The sequence below is a fragment of the Callithrix jacchus genome, chromosome 7, assembly GCF_049354715.1.
Source record: "Callithrix jacchus isolate 240 chromosome 7, calJac240_pri, whole genome shotgun sequence".
Lineage (NCBI taxonomy): Eukaryota > Metazoa > Chordata > Mammalia > Primates > Cebidae > Callithrix > Callithrix jacchus.
The window spans coordinates 92,137,213-92,159,353 of record NC_133508.1 but is presented as its reverse complement, the minus strand read 5'-3'; the positions used below and the strand labels follow the sequence as shown (position 1 = coordinate 92,159,353).

Here is a 22,141-nt window from a genome sequence, read left to right as displayed (position 1 = left end):
TGAAGTCCTGCCTGCCTCACCTAATCACCCCCCACTCCCCATCCCCACCCCCACCCCTGCATTCGCTATTATCTGGGGGGCGTTAATCTGCAAGTATAATTATTTAAGAAACAGAGACTCGGCCAGGCGAGGTGGCTCATGCCTGTAATCCAAGCATTTTAGAGGCCAAGGCAGGCAGATCACCTGAGGTCGGGAGTTCAAGACCAGCCTGACCAACATGGTGAAATCCCATCTTATTTACAAATAAAAAAAAAAATTAAATTAAAAATTAAGAAAAGAAGAAACAGAGACTCATTTTTCTTCCTAGCTACCGTATCTATGGTTGCTGGCTGTGGTTCACTAGTTAAACAATGTTAGGTCCAGCATCTCTGTGAGTTTCTTGGAATTTCTCTCATGGTTGCAAAATAGCTGCTGCAGCTCCAGCCACATCTGTTTTCAATGCCAACAAAGGCAGTCACTTCTGCATTTTTATTATGAAAGCAAAAACTTCAGAAAGTGACCCCCAACAGATTTAGGTCTCACTGGCCAGAACCACCTCCAGCAGCAGAGAAAAGGATTGTCATGATTGGCTTTGGACCAATCATAGTTAATTGACTGAAAGTGGGGACGTGGTCCTCATCACAAACAAAATCAAAGAAGGAGGGAATTAACAATGTCTGCTACAGCACACATGCTTCTTTATAATCTGCTCTCTTTCTCTTAATTATACACTGCAAAATCTGTCCACATCACAAAATAGAGACTCAGTCATTCATGTAGCAATAATTTATGGAGAGCATACTGTGTTCCAGGAACTTAACTAAGCACTGAGGGTACAATAATGAATGTAACAGAGTCCTTGCTTTCACAGAGCTTAGCGTCCAATGAAGGACGTAGAAATTCATCAAAGAAATTCACAAAGAAATGTAAAATTACAATGACAATAAATGCTACAAAGGAGAGAAATCCGTGGTGCTGTGAGAGGGGTGATAGGAGATTTGATTCAATCAGGAGGATCACCGTTTTGAGTGGCCATATATCTGTCTCTTGAACAGCCGTAGCAGGATGACTTAGCCAGTCTCCTATTGCTGCACAGAGATTCTGTCCACATTTCATCTACCATGACCAATGCTGTGATAAACAGCCTTCTGCAGGTATAGTTTAGCACAGTTGTCTGGTTTTTTCCTTTGGGTAAATTTTCAAGATAAAAAGCCAGGCACTGTGTCCCAGCTACTCAGGAGGCTGAGGCTGGAGGATCACTTGATCCAAGAGTTTGAGACCAGCCTGGGCAACACAGCAAGACATTGTCTCAAAACAAAAACAACAACAACAAAACACACTAGAATAAATGAGCAATTCCTACCTGTGAAATTGTGGAATGAAGGGGCAGCCCCTGTGAAGGCACTCACAGCTGCCAATGCGGCTCTCTCAGAAAAGCTACCACCACTCCCATTCCCATCAGCAACATCAGAAAGAGTTCTGTTCCTCCACAGTCTGCCAGCACCACCTATTATTACTTTTATCATATCATCTTTACAACATGATGCCAGTGTTATGGATGAAACATAGCTTCTTGTTGTTTTAATTAGCATTCCCCGAGGCTAACCGATGTTTTCATTTACCTCTTTTGTGGGATCATAGATCTTTACAGTGGATGAATTCTCTTTCTTTTCCTGTCTGATTTTTAGCTTTCTCTCTCCCCAGCCCCGCTGCGTTAGGCACTGTAACCTCTTTCATACATGCTCCTGCCCTGCAAAGCCCTCCTTCCATGGAAACTGTAGCCCTGTCCTTGTCCATCACTGGGGCCTCCCATGTGTTCCTGAGCAACAGCCACAGCCCACCCTGGTGCAGTCCCCAGCCACCCCCTCATCCACATCCTCTGCAGCCGCGCTCCTCTCCTATCCAAAGCTCAGTTCCCATCTAACCCAGGTCAATCCTACAACATTGTGGGGTGGCTCAGGGCTCGAGCCTTTGCCCAAGCTGTTCACCCTCCCTGTTCTTCCCTAGCGGATCCTTCAGGACACAGCTTGGTGGGAGTTCCTCTCTGAGAAGCTCCTGCTGACCCCCCGGGTGGGGTCAGATCCCCGCTGTGCTTACCTCTGCTCGGCACTGACCTGCTGCTCTTCACTCCACAGTTATCCTGGGAGAGTAAAGGCTACCCTAGACAGGCATGGGTCAGACGCATGTCTGTGCCCCCAGTACCTAGCACAGGGGTGGCACGAAGCAGGTGCACAGTGTTTGTAGTATGAACAAATGAGTAAATGAACAAACAAATGAATGAACACATGATGGGATAAAATCTAGCCCTCCCTACTCCCAGGCTTGCTGGTCAGGCCCCCAAATCCTGGTCTTGTCCACCTACCCACCCACCCCATGTCTGCTCTTCTCTGGCATGTGCAGGGACCATCTGCAGAAACACCAGCGGGGCCCATTTTCTGACCTGAGGACATCCAGAGTCACTGGGTCCCTCATTTGCCCTTGCCCTGGGTCATCTGTGAACTGAGCACTGCCTTGGCCAGGGCTCTTGTGTCTTGGTGGGTGGGAAGCAGCAGCTTCTGCCGCAGGCTTCCTGCCCTGCTCTGCTGGGTGTCTGGTTAGCAACGAGGAATGCAGGACACTGGCTCTACAAGCTTCAGTCCTGACCTGGCATCCACCCAGTGACATGAGTGGAAAAAACCCTTCACGGGGCAGGTTGAGAATGAGATCCCTGCCATGGGCACAAGCCAGCCTTCTTGCCACCAATATGTGGCCTTATTCCCTTTTGTATCTGTTAGCCGGCACATGACCTGAACATTTCTTTCATGGCATTCCTCTGCTCAAGAACTATCAATGAATCCCCATTGCCCATCAGAACAAATCTGGGCTCCGTGGCAGGAATTCAAGAAGCCCCATGGCCAAGCTGTGGCCTCCTTCTCTGACCCTGTCCTCCACAACTGGGGGAGCAGAGGTTCCCCCACACAGGCATGGGTCAGAGGCACGTTCAACTCTGTTCCACCAGCTCTACTGTTCCTTCCTCCACCACTTTCTTCTTCTTCCTTTCCTCCTCCAGGGCTTTGCCTATGCCATGCACTCTGCCTGAGATACCTCACCCCTTCATTCTACTGTTTTAAATCCTGGCTTGCAATCCCACCTCCTCTGGGTTGCCAACCAGCTAACCAATGCTTGATAACTCCTTTGGGAAAAACAAGCAACTAACCCTTGTGCACTTCAGAATCACCAGGCTTGCTTATGCAAAATCCACAGCAGCCCAGACTTTTCTGAGGATGGTTCCAGGACACTGGATTTTTAAAGCCGATACCACCAGCCATCTGGGTCCACTGACATGCACTTGGAAGCACTGACGATCCAGAGCTTGAGTTATGCCTGTGCCTGGATGACACAGTGCTTGTGGCACCTGCTGCCTACATTGTACCATCATCTCTGCAGGTGACACTAATAATGATAACTGATGGCCGGGCACAGTGACTCACACCTGTAATTCTAGCATTTTGGGAGGCTGAGGTAGGTGGATCACCTGAGGTCAGAAGTTCAAGACCAGTCTGGCTATCATGGTGAAGCCCCATCTTAAAATAATAATAATAATAATAATAATAATAATAATAATAATAACTGACTTTCCTGGGGATTCACCAGGTGCCAGGCACATGCTACACTCAATATGCATGATCTCATCCAATCTTCACAACATGCCTATTGAGTGGATATCATTAATCTCAATTTATTCATAAGGAGATTGAGAGCCAGAGAGGCTAAGTCTCCTGGCCAAAGTCACAGAGCTGGCCAGTAGGGAAGCCTCATCTCAAACCTAGCACTGTTTATTCCAAAGTGAGTGCTCCCCATCCCTGGGATAGTAGTCCCTGCCCCTGGGCCAGTGAACCCTCAGGATGGGAACCAGGTTCAGTTCAACTCTGTTCCACCAGCACTACTATTCCTTGCTCTTGCTAAGTCCTGGGGATAGAAATATGGGTGGGAAGAGGCCCCAGTCCAGGTGGGGAGACTGGTACTCACATAGCTAGTCATTCAGAAGTGCTGGGTTTGGGAGAGACTCAAGGAGAGGGATGGATTCCACCATGGGAGGGGAGAGCAGGGCTCATTCAGGCTCCAGGGAATGGGTAGCATTTGAGGGATGTCAGAGAAGGGGGTGAAGGGCATCCGGGTGGAGGGAACAATGTGAGCCCGGGCAGTGTGGCTGGAAAGGTGAGGTTTCCGGGGCTGCTGCACAGGGGCATATGGCAGATGATTCAGCTGGATGGGGCATTTGGGGCAGGACACAAAGGGCCTCAAATGCCAGGCTGAGGAATCTGACTTTTATCTTGTGGTTAGTAGAGAGTCATGGAAGATGTGGGAGTGTGTGTCTCCCTCCGCACTAGCACGGAGAAACACAGGTAGATCTCAGTGGATCCTTGCTGCCTGACTTATTGATACTGATTTTTCTCCCGTTTCACCTAGGTCAGAATGGCCTGCCAGGAACAGAAGGCCCTGAAGCTCAACCTCCTCTCCTCCATTTAGCTCTTCTCTGGAAGGATGGGCAAATTATTCAGCTTCTCCAAGCCTCAGTTCCTCATTTACATAATAGGGACAGCTGGGCATGGTGATTCACACCTGTAATCCCAGCACTATGGGAGGCCAAGGTGGGTGGATCACCTGAGGTAAGGAGTTTGAGACCAGCTGGAAAACATGGTGAAATCCCATCTCTACTAAAAATACAAAATTAGCCAGGTGTGGTGGCATGCACCTGTAATCGCAGCTACTTGGGAGGCTGAGGCAGGAGAATCACTTGAAACCGGGAGGTGGAGGTTGCAGCAAGCTGAGATTATACCATTGCACTTCAGCCTGGGCAACAAGAGCAGAACTCTGTCTCAAAATGAAAATAAAAATAAAATGGGGACAGCATACCAACCTTGCAAGCTGTGAGGATAAAATCAAATCAAGCGTGCACACACAGCAGGTGCATTGTTGAGTCTTATGTGTGGACCAGGTGGCATCGTGGAAAGAGCACAGGCTCAGAGGACCTATGTTTGATTCTCAGTTTCTCTCCTGGTAACGCCCATCTCTCAGGGCAGATGGAAAAATTAATTCAACGAAATGTTTTATGGGAAGAGCCTGGCACTCAACAGGTGCCTGGAAGACTGTTTGGCACCTGACAGCCAAGAAATTCTGCTCCTCCTCTGAGCTTCGGGGTGCTGCCCCTCTCACTCAGCATACTGCTCCCCTCCCGCCCCGCACAGGCATTTTATACGCCTTAGCCCCTGGGCTTGCCTGTCTCTCAGCATCAGGCACACAGACATTCTTTACCCCTTGCAAGAAGCTTTTACATGCATCTTCCTCCCATGAATGTATTCACCTATTGTTTTATTTATAGGCAGGACAGTGGCTCCCTGCTGCATAGATGAGGGAAGAGACCCAGAGAGGGAAGGAGTCCAACACTGTCTAAGCACCTACAATGTGCCTGGGGCATTATACCCATTATACCCAGTTCTTCTTCACAGAAGCCCAGGAGGGAGGTATGATCCTCCCCACTGCATAAATGTGGACATTGAGGCTCAGAGAGGGGCTGTAACTTGTCCAAGGCCACACAGCAAGGAACTGGCAGAGGCTAAAGGTGAAACCTGGTCTTTCTGATTCTAGAGTCTGGGATTTTGAACAAACATTTGCAATGTGGAATCGACAGATTGGTCCCCCAGGGCTGTTTCGAGGACCAGATGGGGTAACAGGTGTGGTGGTGCCTTGCACGGTGCCTGGCACTTAGTGATGCAGGACTGGGAGCAGAAGTGGAATCTTGCCCACCCCCCACCATATCTCACAGAGAAAAGAGAGAAGAGCCCAGGGAGGGCTGTGGTGTGCCCAACACCACAAGCAGTCGGCAGAGCCCAGGCTCCCTGTCCCCAAGCTCCCTGCCTTTCCTTGCCCACCCTTTCCAGTTAAGGGCAGGGGCTGTCCCTCCAGGGCCTTTCTCTCCCCAGAGAGTGGAAACTTCCAGAGTCCCTCTGACCTGACAGGAGAATGACCAAGAGCAGGCATTTTCTCCCTGGCACACACACCCAGAGCCTGGGGCTGAAAGATGGAATCCAGGCTTTACCACCCCAAAAGCCCCTCCTGGCCATTTCAGAGCCTCCCCACTTTCCCCCAGGACTTCCACCAGCACCTTGCCCCTCTCCCAGTGGAGAGGGGCTGCCCCAGAGGCCCTGGTGCTTTAGAAGGGAAGTTGGCAAGGCCAGGGACGTGAAGCACAGTGTTTTATTTTATTTTATCCTAGAAGAGATTGAAGAAGATGCCCAACCATAGAATGAACCCCGCCTCCTGACAGCATCCAATCCGGACCACAGGTCCACTCCTTCAATCCTCCCCAAGCCGCCGAACACAGGCACAAATCCCGTAACTAGTAACTAGTCCTTTCTAATACCGCTTTCAGACTCCCCCGGCTCGCCTCGGTGTTCGTTCACCTTGCTGCCATGAGAAACCCAGCTTGTTAACTACAAGTGTGCTCTGGTGGTCTTTGGCTGCAGGGCATTGACTAGATAGGTCCCAGCCTTAGTCAACAGAGCACAGGAGCGCGCTACCCTTCACCTCATCCGAAGACTCGATGGTTGTGAGCAGAAACACCTGTCCCATGTCATGCCAGCAGAGAGGGTGTGCCCTGTGGCATCCTTCACTGCAGAGGCAGAAATAACCCAGAAAGAAAAAGGAGTGTGTTCCCAGGGCCGTGACTTTGTGACCCAGCACACAGTGGCATCTCTTTCCCTAGGCCGGGACCCCCAACCTCAACCTGGAGGCATAGCCCAGGTGAAGGTCTCCGGCTCCCAGGTGGCCCAAGGCACAGTTCTGAGGGTGTGTCTCGGTTTGAGGTAGTGTTACTGCCATTTTCTCTGCAGCTGCCACAATCCTGGGTTGGGGCACAGACAGGCTTTGCAGAGGCCAGCATAACAATAGCATCACCATGAGATGCTACAATAGGGTACAGTGATGTCTTCAAGGGCTGCAGAGACAGTCTGAGCTATTTATTGCCATGCTTCACAGCCCCAAACAGCTGGGAGCTGTCACTCTGCTGCCTCTGGTGTGGCCACTGTTTATTTCTCTGTTCCCACCTCAGCTTCTGCTCTGCACTCTGACTCTAACAAGGAAATCAAGCTCCCTAGATTGTGAGCCCTCTGAGGGCAAGGACAGTGTCAGTAGTTCATGTCTCTTTACCCCTAGAGATCATAGCTCAATATCTGGCATTTAGTAGATGCTCACTAAAGGCCATCCTATTCCATTTGTTTTGTTTTGAGGCAGGGTCTCTGTCACCCAGGCTGGAGTGCAGTGGTGCGATCTCGGCTCACTGCAACCTTCATCTCTTGCGCTTGAGGAATCCTCCACTCAGCCTCCCAAGTAGCTGAGACTACAGGCGTACGCCACCACACCCAGCTAATTTTTGTATTTTTAGTAGAGACGGGATTTCGCCGTGTTGCCCAGGCTAGTCTCCAACTCCTGGCCTCAAGTGATCCACCCACCTCGGCCTCCCAAAGTGCTCAGATTATAGGCATGAGCCACTGCACCTGGCCAGCCAACCGATTCAAACTGAAGGAGACCAGGAAGCTGAATTTCACCTATAATCCAAGTCAAAGCAAATGTATTCCACAGGCAGGGTTTGGGGGATGGTGTTCTTTGAGGGCTTTTTGCCTGCTTTGTGAATACATACAGACCATTTAGAAGTTTGAATGCCGGAGAGTAAGAGGGTTGTGAGTCTAAAAGCTGGGAACGTGGGGGAGAGTGATGTTATCTGCAACAGGTTCCTGGGTCCTGGCAAGTTCTGTACACCCTTGACCACCGGTTCTGGGCCAGGCCAGAAAAGCCCATCTGGGCACAGGAGACCCCAAGGCAGGTAAAGTCAAGACACTGCCCTCTACAGGAGGCAGGCAGCCATGCCACATTGATAAATGTACAGGTCCCAGAGGCAGTGCAGAAAAGCGAGACTGCCTGGTTTCAGGAGGCAGTGACATCAGGAAAACCTTTCCGAGGGGGGCCAATTTTGCAGGGGTTTGAAGGATGAGTACGAATTTGCCAAGCTGAAAAGGGAGCCAAGAGCATCCTGGTGGAGAACAGCTTGGGCAAGAATGTGAGCTGCAGGATGAGCGGGGGGCCAGGCTTGGAATTGGAGGAGCAGAGAGAATGAGGTCAGCAGGGGTCAGTCATGGAAGGTTTAGGGTCCTGGCAAAGGAGGAATGGAAGCTGCAGGAGGAATGTGGCCCAGGAAGAGATGAGGCTCCCTTTGCATGAAGACAGATCACACCATCTACCAAGTGGACTAGAAGACACAATAGTAATGGGAACCCTGAGAGGGCTTCACAAAGGATCAGGGGCCCAGGGGAAGCACCAAGGAACATACCTGTCAGAGGCCAGCTTTGTGGGGAGGTGGAAAATGCTTTTGAGGGCCACAGCTGCTGCAAACCTCAACAAATAACATTTTGCCTTCAAAGGCTGGCTGAAGACAACTAACTATTGGAAAAACAACAGTCCATTGACAGTAATCATCCCCTCCCTGTGCATTTCTTTACCATCCTCAAAATTCCACCATCTCATTTGAACCTCCATATCATCCCATTTTGCAGATAGGGAAACTGAGGCCCTGTGCTGTCACACAGGGGTAGCAGCAGTTCCAGATGAGAAGCTATGGAGCACAACCATCTTAGCCCTGGGTGTCAGGCTCAAAACCAAGTTCCTTGTCCGGGAGGGGGTCCCCGGGGCCGTCTGGCAGCCCATAGTACAGGTCCTCCTCTTCCTCCTTGGGTTCCTCCCCACCTGTGACCGAAGCCTCCTTCTCCTCCACCCTTGTCCTTGGGTACTGCTGCAAGTTGTTGGGCAGGACTACCTCCCGCTGCTGCCCCTCTTGGGGCTCATCCTCCAACGTTGGGGCATCAATCAGGGCAAAGTCTTGGAAGCGGTCCAGCGGGCACCTGCAGGCCCAGGGCTCCTGTTGTGGGGAACAAGCTTCCTCCCCATCATGTGGAGAGGCATTGGGGCTGCTGCCTTCACTGGAGCCCATGTCCAGGTCATCTTGGAAGGAAGCCAAGGGGGCAGGGCCCTCAGGAAAGGCTGGGGGGCTGCAGGAGCAAAGACCACAAGGTCAGGGCATCTATGAGTCAGAATGCCTGGGTTCACATTCCAGCCACTAGCTGCAAGGTCTAGGGTAGGTTAATCCACCTTCCCATGCCTCAGCTTCCCACCCTCCCTACCGTAAAGTGGAGGAGATAACAGTATTCACTCCTCCAGCTTTTTCCTCTGTGCCTGGCACATAGTAGGTGCTCAAGAAATAGGGCTCTTATTATGCTATTATCTGAACCAGGTCACTCATCTACTTCTCCAATTATTCAGGTTCTCCTGTGTTGTTCACAGGCCCAGTTACTCTGGGGTGTCCCTCTGTGTCTTTGCCTCCCCCATTGGACTCAGAGCTCCTCAGGGGTTGATGCCAATGAAGGCCAGGCGGGGAGTTGGTGCTGAGTAATGTGGATGGAATGAATAACTACACGGATGAATGAGGAACCCAGTTCAAAGACAGACAGGGATGCGAGTAGAGTGGGGAGCGCCTTGCCCAAGGTCACAGAGCAGGTCAGAAGCAGATCCAAATTTGAACTCAGGTCCTCTGGCTCCTGGCCCCCTGCTACTCACAAAAAGCATTCAGAGCCAGCAAGAGGCAGCTGTATGCCAGGCATTTAAATGCACCATCCCAATCTCAACATTCCCGGGCAGCAGAAATGATCATTCCTGTGTGAGGAAACTGAGGCTAGGAAAGTAAGGAAATTACCACAGCTACATGGCACCAGAGCTGGGATTTGAACCAAGGCCTGTACGACTCCCGAGCCCATGCTCATTTGTCTGCCACACCTGCCACATCTCAGGAAGTCCCACATGCTCCACTGCCCTCTCCTTACTCCCGATGTCCCCACCCACCCCCTGCTGGTCCCCCACTCCTCTCCTTTTTAAGCCTTGAACTGGGCATAACCGCACTCCTGCCCCCTGAGCACTCACTCGAGGCAGCTCTGAGTTAGCCTTCTTTCCCCTTCACTCTCATCTGATCCCTTGTGAATGACCACGGCAGCCTCCATCCAGGCCTGAACGTCGCCAGGGCCACCTCCTCCATCACTGGTTCCCAGCTTCGGCTGTCCCGTCTCGGAGGCCAGCAAGGGGCGGGGGTCCTCACTGTAGCTTATGACTTTCATCTGGATGTGGCTGAAGTCAGGCAGGCTCTGGTCATAGGCAGCTTCCTCCCACAGCCGGACATAGCGGGGCTGGGGACCAGGGCTGGAGAGGGAGAGAGAATAGGCAGGTGGACAGAGTCGCTCAGCAAACAGCAGTGTTCTCCCCCCAACCTGTTTGCTTTGGGTATGTGGTCTCCCCTCATCTCACAAGCAGCTTTTGGGGTGTGTTACTGCTCCCATTTCAGGGATGAAGAGGCTGGGCCCAGCAAAGTGGGTAAATTAAGTGAAAAAGCTCTGGCCTCCCCCAAGTCTGACTCTCCATCCAGTGTGTTTTTCACCTGATGTCTCCAAAGTTAACCATAAAGATGCAATTGCAAAATGAAGAGCAGTTAACATTGACTTTGCTGGCTCCCAGATGGTTGGCAAAGGCTGTATGCTTATCAACCCGTTATTCTAGACAATGCCTTGAGGCAGAAATTCTCATTGCTGTTTTACAGATGAGGACAAACCCAGCAATAATGGTCTACAGCAATGGGGTGCTCCTTTCCTGCCAGGCTCTGTTAGTTGGCTCATCTAACCCTCCTCATAATTACAAGAGATACTATGAGGAAACTGAGGCACAGAGTCTCAAACACACTAGTTCCCAGGTGACACGGACTCTAGGTGATGGCACTGGAGCTCCAGGCTTCATTTCTCTATCACTGTGCTACAGTCCCTCTGGAAAGTAAGGTTCAGAGACTAGGGCCCTTGCCTGGGGTCACACAGCCAGGAAGTGACAGGGAACAGCTCAGAACCCAGGGTGGCCTGAGCCCCCGCACCATCACAGGAGCCCACCCAAAGTAACAAGTCCTGAGACGGACCCCAGGCTGGCCTCCATACCCATGGGGTGTATCCCCTTCACTCCCACTGAGACACTTGTTCACCTTGTGTGCCAGGGGCAGAAAATGCCATTATCATCCACTTTCCCAAGCAAAGCAGAGAGCATCCCTGACTCAGCCAACAGATCCTGGGCTTGAAGCCAGGCCTCCTGAGCGCAGAGTCACAGCCCAGGGGGTTGGTGTTCCCACAGCTTCTCCAAAGCTGGAGGATTCTTGGCTGTGCCATGGGAGCCAGAGCTCAAAACCTCCAGTGAGGGAAACAGTCTGTGGCCAGATCAGGCCTGAGTTCAGGCCTGCTTCCATCACTGACTCCCCATGAGGATTGGGGTTTGTGACTACACTTCTCTGACCATCAACCTTCCCATCTGTAAAAGGGCCTAACACCCCCACCTCACAGGGTTTCTATGAGGACTGATGGAGATGATGGGCGCACGTGCCTGACTCGGTCTCTGGTACACAGAAGGCACTTACTAACAATGACAAACACTCATAGGAGACCTACTGTGTGTCAGGTTCTCTTCTCAGCACTCCGCATATATTATCTCACTTAACCCTCCCTGAAGGCTTAGGAAGTAGGTACTATTAGTATCCCCATTTTACAGACGAGGCAAAGAGGTCAGTAGCTTGCCGGAAGTCGTGCATCGAGTAGGCAGCAGAGCCCTAGGGCAGTGCCCTGGCCATCGCCATGCCTAGCAGTCACTTCTGTGACTATTTCACTGTGTTTCTCACAGTACGTTTCCCTGTATGATTTGCTTCACGGAGATCTATTCCCTGTAACATACTGTCTCGTTCCTGACAAGACAAAGTCCCTGGGTCTCAGTTTCGTCATCCGTACAATGGGAATAATAACACCTGACTCACAGAATTGAGAGTTAAAAACAGTCCCTAATTTCTAATGATACCTTCTCAGTAAGTGAGAAGGCAGACAGCCTTCCTGGCCTCTCTCTCACTCTCCTCAGTCAGGGGAGACTGCTGATGGGGCTTACTGCTCCCCTGCTCAGCGGGCCTGGCACCTACCTCTTCATCTCAGCAGCAAGCCCATTCTCCAGCAGGCCCAGGGCCTTTGGGGAGAGGATACCTTGGAAGTCAGAGTCAGCAGGGACGAAGGTGATCTGCAAGAGAGGAGAGACAGCCTCTGTGCAGCTGACCAGGATGGGGGCTGCTGCACCCCAGGGAATCAGCAAACCTCTCCACGCACCCTGGGAGACAGGCTGCACCATGGAGGCCTCTCTGCTTGGCAGGAGAGGGGCCTGCTTGGGGCACAGCGCCAGAGGGAGGATGAACCTCTGCGCTCTTGCTCCCTCCCTGGTTCTTCATTCACTCAACTTATTGAGTATCTGCTGTGTGCAGCCACTGTCACAGGCACTAGGAGCAGCAGGGAGTGAAAGAGACGATCCTGTCCTTGGGGAGCTCACATCTTGTCATTTCCCAGGGGTCTTCATCCAGTGCCCAGCACACGCCTGGCACACAGTAGGTCCTTCATCCATATTTGGTGAATGAGTGGAAAGCAAGCCATTCTCATGTGTTTTTTGGCATGTGGGCTGCAGTGGGTGACAGAAACTATGCCCACCAGTCCCTGTCCCTGAACTTTCAGGAATGAAGAGGTCTCTGCAAGTCCAGCCCTAGGAGGGCACTACATGGTACAGCAGGAGGCAGATCATGAAGGAGGCAGTGGGTGAGGGAGAGGAGCTCTGCCTGTGGGGACTGGGAGATGGGTTGAGGATCCCTCCTCTGCCAGGTCCTCACTGTGGGCCCTAGGCAGGTAATCTCCCTTCCCAGTCTCTCTGTGCTTCTCTGTATAAAGGGGCCTTCCCAGTCTCTCTGTGCTCCTCTGTATAAAGGGGCCTTCCCAGTCTCTCTGTGCTCCTCTGTATAAAGGGGCCTTCCCAGTCTCTCTGTGCTCCTCTGTATAAAGGGGCTAGCCTCGAAGAGATACTTGCACAGCCATGTTCAGAGCACCACTATCCACAAGAGCCAAGAGGTAGATGCAATTCAAGTATCTGCTGGTGAATGAATGGATAAACAAAATGTAGTCTATCCACACAACAAAATAGTATTCAGCCTTAAGGATGGAAATTCTGACACATGCTACAGCATCACTGAACCTTGAGGACATTATGCTGAGCAGAAAGACAAATACTGGGCTGGGCACATTGGCTCATGCATGTAATGCCAACACTTTGGGAGGCTGAGGCAGGTGGACCACCTGAGGTCAGAAGTTTGAAACCAGCCTGGCCAACATGATGAAACCTTGTCTCTATTAAAAAAAAAAAAAAAAAAAAAATAGCCAGGCATGGCGGTGCATGCTTGTAATCCCAGCTACTCCGAAGGCTGAGGCAGGAGAATTACTTGAACCTGGGAGGCGAAAGTCGCAGTGAACTTAGATCACGCCATTGCACTCCAACCTGGGCAACAAGAGTAAAACTCCATCTCAAATAAATAAATAAATAGAAAGAAAGAAAGAAAGACAAATTCTGTATGATTTTACTTTTCTGAGGCAGCTAGAATAGTCAAATCCATAGAGCCAGAAAGCAGAATGGTGGTTGCCAGGGACTAGGGAGTGGGTAATGAGGTTATTTAATGGGTATAGAGTTTCTGCTGTACAAGATGCAAAGCGTTCTGGAAATTGGTTGGACAACAGTGTGAATGCACTTAGCTGTACTATACACTTAAACATGTTTAAGACACTAAATTTTATGTTACATGTATTTTAGCACAAGTTTTTTAAATGGGGCTAGTCATGCCTGCCTCCTGAGGTTGCTGTGAAAATTTCATGAGATCATACGTAGGGAATTCCTCCGCATGGTGCCCAGCACACAGTAACTGCTCAGTAAATCATAACTTGATGCTACTGATGATTCTGTTGTCTGACTTCCCTGAGTCTTGTTTCTTTTCAGCTGAAAAATTTCCAACAAATATTTGTTGAGACCCTACTGTATTATACCAGATTCACAAACAGCACTTCCCTATTTCACTTCCCATAGAGTGAAGTAAGTAGAAGACACTCGTTTGCACTAAGAAAGCTCCATTCTGGTAGGGAGAAGGAAATGATGGATGGAGGGGGCCTTTGAACTCCTATGAGGAGTGAGCTTTCCCTAAATGACTAGGAATAAAGTAGAAAGCCTGGGCAATGAAGCAAGACCCTGACTCTAAAAACAGAAAAAAAATTAAATAACAAACTTAGCCGGGTGTGGTGGTGTGCACCTGTCATCCCAGCTACTTGGGAGACTGGGGCAGGAGGATTGGTTGATCCCAGGAGTTCGAGGTTGCAGTAAGCTCTGATTGCGCCTCTGCACTCCAGCCTAAGTGACAGACTGAGCTCCTTTCTGAAAGAAAGAAAGAAAGAAAGAAAGAAAGAAAGAAAGAAAGAAAGAAAGAAAGAGAGAGAGAGAGAGAGAGAGAGAGAGAGAAAGAAAGAAAGAAAGAAAGAAAGAAAGAAAGAAAGAAAGAAAGAAAGAGAAAAGAAAGAGAGAGAGAAGGAAGGAAGGAAGGAAAAAGAAAGAAAGGAAGGAAGGAAAGAAAAGAAAGAAAGAAAACTAAGGCAGGGATCTGGGCATCTTTCATCCCCACTAAGGATGCCTTGTACTTCCTAGCTGGTACTGTACTTCCTAGAATCTGCCTCTTCCTCAGCCTTGTTACCTCATAGCCTAGTCGGCACCATCATCATCACCATCACCTTCATCATCACCATAATTATTATTACCATCAATCATCATCATAATTATTACCACAAAAATTACCATCATCACCATCACCATCATCATCACTATCACCATCATAACCATTACCATCATCATCACCATTATCAGCATCACCATCTTCACCATCATTATCATCATCACCACCATTGTCACCATTACCATCACCATCCTTACCATCCTTACCATCATCACTATTATCATCATCACCATCCTCACCATCACCATCCTCACCCACCATCATTATCATTATCATCATCACCATCACCATCTTCACCATCACCAGCCTCACCATCACCATCCTCACCATCACCATCTTCACCATCACCAGCCTCACCATCATCATCCTCACCATCACCACCTTCACCATCACCATCCTCACCATTACCATCCTTACCATCACCATCCTCACCATCACCATCTTCACCGTCACCATCCTCACCATCACCATCTTCACCATCACCATCCTCACCATCACCATCCTCACCATCATCATCCACACCATCATCATCCTCACCAGCACCATCACTGACATCACCATCATTATTACCATCACCATTCTCACCCTCACCATCCCCATCGAATTCTCATTATCACCATCATTATCATCATCATTATCCCTATGAAAAACTTAGAGAAGGAGAGGATCTTAAAATACAAGGTTTTGATGAGTAGGAATAGGCAGAGTTGAAGCTGGGGAGGGGATATCAGACCATGGAGACCACCAGAACATCAAACTAAGCTTAGCCTTTGTCCAGGGGAAATGGGGAGTTCTGAGGAGTTCTCAGCGGGAGAGTACACTCAGATTTGTGTTTAGGTAGAACATTGAGCCATCTCCAAAGGGAGGGAGGCCACCAGTTGGGTCCCTGGTCCTTGGCTCCAGCACAGCAGGCAGGAGTGAGGAATGGGGGATGTGTCAGCAGAGACCCTGCTCTCCCTGCCACTCTTTCCCTGCTCACAGCTCCCCAGGCCCATCTTCACCAATGGACTCAGCACTTCCAACTGCCTGATACAATAGATTGGATCCCTTCTCTTCTGTCATGCCTGGGGCCCAGTTGGCCACCAAATCTGACCAGGTCCACTTTAGAAATTCAATAAAATAACCTGAGTGGAAGTGCTGGTGCTATGCCCAGCCACAGCAGGTACTCTACGTTTAGTGAACTGTAAATGTCGCCTGAGTTCCTACAGCTTTGGGTTTAAATTCTGCATTAGTCCAGATGACTGTCAGCTCTCACCAGGACCAGAGAAGAAGCCTCCCCCCGAGTATGGCTGCCCCCAGACCTTCCTCCTTCTGGATGTCTTTCTCAAACTGCAAAGCTGGTCATGTCCCATTAACTAAAGGATCAGCTCCAGATTACTCACCATGGCATTCCAGGCTCTGAAGAGCTGAGCCCCACTCTCTCTCCACCTTTACCTTCCTCCCCTCTGACTCTCATACCCACGCTAGCCCACTTGCTTTATTCTTTCACCACATTGCTATGATTTACTTAGCAGTTACATTGCTTTGATCATGCTGCTCATCTGCCTGGAATGTCTGTCCCCTTCTTCTCTGCCTGGTGAGCTCCTATCTCCCCTACAAAGGTCAGCTCTCCTTCTCTGTGAAGTCTATTTCCTCCCACCAGACCTCTAGCCCCTCAAAGACATGGACAACTTAATGCATGTTGGTGTTGGCTGCCCCTCACCCCTGTATTCTAATTAGCTGATTCTATTTCCTTATATTTATATCTCCCCATTTGTTGAAACTTGCCAGGGATCCGGCACAGAGAGCCAGGAGAGGAGGCTGAGGGCAGGACAGGCATGAGCATCACAGGCGAGGTTGGCCCAGGCACCAGTGAGACCACACAGGATCCAGGGAGCTTCGCCACTTGAGTGTCTCCCTGGTTTGCAATATGCTTTCCTCTCTTCCCTTACTGGAGTCAACCTGTGCTGGCTCTACCAGCCTGCATCTCTGAAACACACACACACACACACACACACACACACACACACACACTCCTGCACTCATGCAGAGACCCGCCCAATGCCACAAATACCAATCCTCAATCCTGAAAACAATGCCTTCACATGTGTTCCATGTCAGTCACGGTGCCAGGTCTCCAGGTCTCCCCCAACACACACACACACACACACACACGCGATCCCACTGTGTTCTCCCAATCGGCCGTACAAGGCTCAGAGCTGGGGGACAGATGGGGAGACTCCTTCTGCCAAGGTCACAGAAGTGGGACATGAAGGAGCAGGGATTTGAATCTGGGCCTGGAGGTCACTACAATATGTGCCATTTCCAGTCCCCCTCACTGCCTCCACAGCATGTGAACACATGAATCTATCAACAGTTACTCATTAATACCCAGCAATATTCCCTCCTCCCCTCCCCCCACCACCGTCACTCCCATCAGCCTGCCCACCACCCCAGAGCCACCTCTGGTTAAGAGGGGAGGGCAGGAAGGATGCTCCCCTCCACACCCCTACCATCCATCCCTCTGCTGTCCCCCAGGGTCTAGCCTCCTCACTGGGAGAAGGATTATGATGGCAGTGGTGACATGGGTGGCTTTGGCCCCAAGGATTTCTCCTGGTGACCTCTGCTCAGGGAATTGCACAGACAGAGGCAAGTTGACTGTAAACTGCCTGCTAAATGACTACAAACCAGCCCAGACCGCTCCAGCACTGAACAGAATGACAGCCTAGGGCTGGCCTGTGGAGGGGGCAGGGCTGGGGAGAGCCTGCCCAGGCTCTGGGAGCCTTCCCCCTCCTTCCCTGAAGCCCTGAACATAGTCACCAGGTGGGAGGAGAGGAGGTGTGGGTGTTGCTGGGGTCTGCTTGGGCCTGGAGCCCTAGATGTTAGGTCCAGCAGGACCCCGAGATATACCCACTTCCCCACCACTCCTCCTAACTCACACATTGTACAAATGAGGAAACTGAGGCTCAGAGAGGAAAGGGGCGTGAGCAAAGTCTTCCAGGCAGTTAGAGACAGAGTCCAAGTTAGAGTCCCTATTTCCCTCCTTTACTCCGGGGTCTGTACCTGACCAGCTATGTGACCTTGGAAGTCACTTAGGCTCTCTAGACATTGAAGGTTTACAACTCCTACCATTCCATTCCACAGAGCTGATGGAAGGACCAACATCAGTAACAGTGGTATCCTTTCATCTATATATAACACCTTACAGTTTACAAAATATTCCTATATCTCACCTCTTCTCTGATCTTTAAAATGACCCTGTGAAGCTCTGTGCAAAATAGTGGCTGGGGTCACATTTGCAGATGAAAAAAATGAGGCTCAAAAAGACAAAGCTCATAGAGAGTTTGGAACAGGACTCGAACTAGAACCCAGGACTCCAAAACCAGTGCTCTTCCCATCACTAAATTACACATAGGCTAGGAATACATGAAGACTCTAAAGGATACTGCCCAGTGCATGCCACCAAGGTTAGACCCGACCTACCCCAGAGCTCTCAGCAGCTCTGGGACCCAGAGGTAGAAGACCCAAGATGACAGATGATGTGTAAGGCACACGCATCTGAGCTCCAATCCAAACCTTGCTTGTTAGCTTGGGGCCTCTCCTTCTGGACCTCAGAAAGGCTCAGAATGTGGCACTACAGAAGGCACCAAAAGGCTCAGGATGAGGGCTGAACTGCACCCTGAATATAGGAGTGCCGGCCAGGTGCTCAGCGTTCATTAGCTTCTGTTTTCAGCACATGAATGGCATGCTGAACTTTACTGTGTCTACACCATAGCTTCTGGTTCAGAGCTCCAGATCCAGGGCCTTCTGATCAACCCTTAGGCTAAAGGAGGAAGGGAGGGAGGGATGGGCATGTGGATGGATAAATGGGTGGGTGGGTATATGAATGGATGGATGGATAAGTGGGTGTGTGGATGGATAAATGGGTGGGTGGGTATGTGAATGGATGGATGGGTGGATGGGTGTGTGGATGGATGGGTGGGTGGGTGGGGGGATGGATTGATGGATGGGTGGACATGAGGATGGATAAATGGGTGGGTGGGTGAGTGTGTGAATGGATGGATGGATGGATGGATGGATGGATGGATGGATGGATGGATGGATGGATGGGATGGATGCAGGAGAGCAGACAAGACCAAGTCAAAATGAGAAGAATGAAAAGACAACTGAAGGATGGAGTGTGTGAGTCATGGCATAAAGGCACAGTGTCCAGCCCTCCTGTCCCCAGGTGAGCCAGCCACACCCAGCCCCACCACCACCTACCTTGGGGTAGCACTGGCACATGCTCCAGATGATGCCCCCAATCACCATGATGCTGCCCATGGCATAGAAGGTGCCATAGACCTGGGGCCGATCATGGCTCATGAGGAACGTACCGAGGGCCAGCAGGAAAAGCCCCAGCACGATGAAGCCGATGCGGAAGGTCTTCTCATCAGCCATGGCTGCCTGGCCAGGCCCTGGCCTGCACACCCCTGGCAGAGGGGTGGCTGCAGTTCAGCCTAAACACCCACACAGGCTCACACAAGGGGAGAAGACACTCTGAAATCACTACAACTCAAAGCTTCAGGGGAGAGCAAGATCTCTCTCAGTCCAGCTCTGGTCCCTGGGCCCACCAATTCAACAGGGCTAGAGGTGGCTCGCTTCAACAGACCCACACACCCACCCAGCCACCTTTACTCCTCGCCCTCTCACCTTCCCTCTGGGCCCGGCAGGTCTGGAGCGTGTGTGAATCTGAGTGAGGGAGCACACAGGGGAGGGAGAGTGGGAGGTTATGGGGGCTGGGCCCCAGCCAAGGCTTTGACATCACCTCATTTGCCTACCATGGGGCTGAGCTGGGTGGACAGGCGGCCCCACACCTTCCAGCTCTGGGAAGCAGGGTACAGTTCTGCAGCCAAGAGAGGTTAGAATGTTGCTGTTAGAGGATTCCAGGGTCCCACAGGCTGGCATTTCAGAATCCTGAAGAATTCTACACTCTTCCAGCACATGTGCCTAGCCGGGGTTCAGGCATGATGACCCATATTTACTGGCAGGCGACTTTGTGCATGGCACCATTCTAAACATGTTACAGCTATTAACTCATTGAAGGGAACCCCATGAGGCAGCGACTAGTATCGCCCCTCCACAGAGGACTCTGGGGCACAGACAAGTTACCTGCACAAAGTCACACAGCTAGAGATGGCAGAGCTAGTGGGATGTGAACCCAGAGGCCGTGGGCCTCACCACAGCATGATACTGCTTAACTGCAGCATCTGAACAGTGCGGCTCTGTTGGCGAGGCAGGCTTCCTGGTCTGGATTCTGGCTCCTCTCCTGTGGGACAGCGTGGTCATGATCAGGTTATATATCACCTCTCTCTCTCTCTCTCTCTCTCTCTCTCTCTCTCTCTCTCTCTTTTTTTTTTTTTTTTTTTTTTTTGAGACAGATTCTCATACTGTCACTCAGGCTGGAGTGCAATGGCGTGATCTCAGCTTACTGCAACCTCCGCCTCCTGGGTTTCACTATATTGGCCAGGCTGGTCTCTAACACCTGATCTCAGGTTATCCACCCACCTCGGCCTCCCAAAGTGCTGGGATTACAGGCATGAGCCACTGCACCCGGCCTTCTCTTATCTTTATAATGACCCTGTGAGGCTCTGTGCAAAATAGGGGCTGTGGTCTCATTTACAGATGAAAAAAATGAGGCTCAGAAAGACAAAGGTCATAGAGTTTGGAACAGGACTTGAACTAGAATCCAGGACTCCCAAACCAGTGCTCTTCCCATCACTAAATTACACATACAGCGAGGAATACATGAAAACTCTAAAGGATACCTTTAGATGCCTGTACCTCAGTTTCCTCCTCTGTAAAATGGGAATCATAATGGTACCTTCCAGTACCAGGCTGTCTCCAGGCCTGGCCTCCCTAGGTTCCTCTGTCCCCTTCACATTCACACGCTGTCCACCACCCCGGTCTGCTTTCAGTGAGCTGCTTCCCACCCACCTTTAGGGCTCTGGGAATTAATGACCCTGCAGGGTGTAAGTGACCATGACAGCCACTTTCTCCAGTTCCTTGTTGCCTGATCTAGGAAGACGCCTTCCTAAGAATACCACTAATAAGGCGTTTTAGTCCTGGGGACAGGCTGATGGAAGAAATCGGATTCCTTTACAGGATTACAGGAAAATGAAGACCATCAGACTCTACAGGAAAGCGTTCACTTGGCGTTTATATGGGGTTAAATCGCCGATGCAGGATAAAAGGCCTTCACTTGGCTCACTGACTTGCGGGGTTTGGGGATTGCCTGGTGGCATCAGCTCCTGCTCCCTCCGGCCAGCAGGGCGGCGCGCTTCCCTAGCCCCACACCTGCGCTCACAGCTGCCCCTCTTACTGGGCGTCCTTCCCACAGGCTTTTTCCAAGAGGGGTTTCTCCTTCCTCGCACCCGCCATGGCCAGCCCTCAGAGTGGACTTTACACTGTAAGGTTTACACTGTACAGAGGGTGCACTTAACGGTTTGCAGAGGAGGTCCAGGAGGGAGCTCAGGGGCCCTGGCTGAGCGATAGCTGAGGGGCAGGAAACGGCTGAGTGATCAGGCCATGGCCAGGACTGGTTCTCAACCCTGCTCCGGGCTTGAGTTTTGTCACCTGAAGATCAGGGATAGTTATTAAGCCGCCTCCCAGGTTTTGCACAGGGAAGGGACATAAAGGGGCTGGGAAGGGACAAGTGCTTTGTAATCTGTGACTATTAACAAAGCAAGACCCTCTAGGGAAATGTTATCATCTGCTACAGGCTCAGAGAAGGGAAACGGCGAGTCCCGTGTCACCTAGTCAGTGCCCCTCCCTGGCAAGGAGACGGAGGCCCCAGGGACCTCAGCCCTGGAGCCCAGGCGGGCGGCGGGAACGGTCTCCACAGCCGCGGTCCTGCAGGGCCTCGTGCGCCCCCCGGCGGCCGTCGTAGCTCGCGCTGGGCAAGGCCCCTCCCCCGGGGGCGGCGGCTGGGCTCGGACCGGTGAAGAGCAGTCGCCGCGGGGAGGAGGGTCATCGACCCCGTTTCACAGGCGAGGAAACCGAGCCCGCAGAGTGGCAGGGCCTGGTCAAAGTCTCCCTCCGCGGAGTCGGCGACCGAGCCGTCACGGGACCCGCTCCCAGCCCCATGTAGATGATCTGGTCTTCAGCCATTCCTCAGAGGCCTCGCGGTCACCCGGGTACTCTCCTCCTCTAGCGCCTTTTCTTTCCTTTACAGCCTTCCTTGCCCCCTTTCTCTCGGAGTCGCTTCTCCACTTTAAAAAAAAAAAGTAACAACGAGTAAGAAAGTAACAAGTAGGAAACAGGCGCGCAGGAAAATGGGTCTCACCTAAGCTCTTCCACAGAGGCTGGAGATTAAATGAGGACATATGTGTAGGCTGCACTGGAAAAGTTCAGGTGCAGCAGCTCCCCTTCATCTCCTGCAGTCCGCTCCCTCTGACTTCACCTCCCCGGGCC

At 51.2% G+C, this 22,141-nt stretch overlaps 1 protein-coding gene and 1 long non-coding RNA gene across 2 annotated transcripts; both read right to left on the bottom strand.

The window, feature by feature from the left end:
• Positions 1-6,159: 6,159 nt before the first annotated feature.
• BSND (barttin CLCNK type accessory subunit beta) lies at positions 6,160-19,390 on the bottom strand. The gene is made up of 4 exons (XM_009001321.5): positions 18,953-19,390; positions 12,050-12,144; positions 9,985-10,257; positions 6,160-9,059 (listed from the first exon to the last, which is right to left on the bottom strand). The coding sequence occupies exons 1-4, from the start codon at positions 19,127-19,129 to the stop codon at positions 8,645-8,647; spliced, it is 960 nt and encodes a 319-aa protein (XP_008999569.4). The 5' UTR covers positions 19,130-19,390; the 3' UTR covers positions 6,160-8,644.
• Positions 19,391-20,868: 1,478 nt separating this feature from the next.
• On the bottom strand, positions 20,869-22,141 carry LOC108592748 (uncharacterized). The gene is made up of 2 exons (XR_004726934.3): positions 22,014-22,141; positions 20,869-21,939 (listed from the first exon to the last, which is right to left on the bottom strand). It is a non-coding gene; the product is annotated as an uncharacterized LOC108592748 (long non-coding RNA).

Bases quoted from the DNA above. Each gene is read 5' to 3' on its own strand.
- BSND (XM_009001321.5), bottom strand. From the start codon at position 19,129: ATGGCTGATGAGAAGACCTTCCGCATCGGCTTCATCGTGCTGGGGCTT. The intron at 12,145-18,952 runs GTAGGTGGTGGT...CCTCTCTTGCAG, and splicing joins TGTGCCAGTGCTACCCCAAG to ATCACCTTCGTCCCTGCTGA. The intron at 9,060-9,984 runs GTGAGTGCTCAG...TTGCTCCTGCAG, and splicing joins CTAACTCAGAGCTGCCTCGA to CCCCCCAGCCTTTCCTGAGG.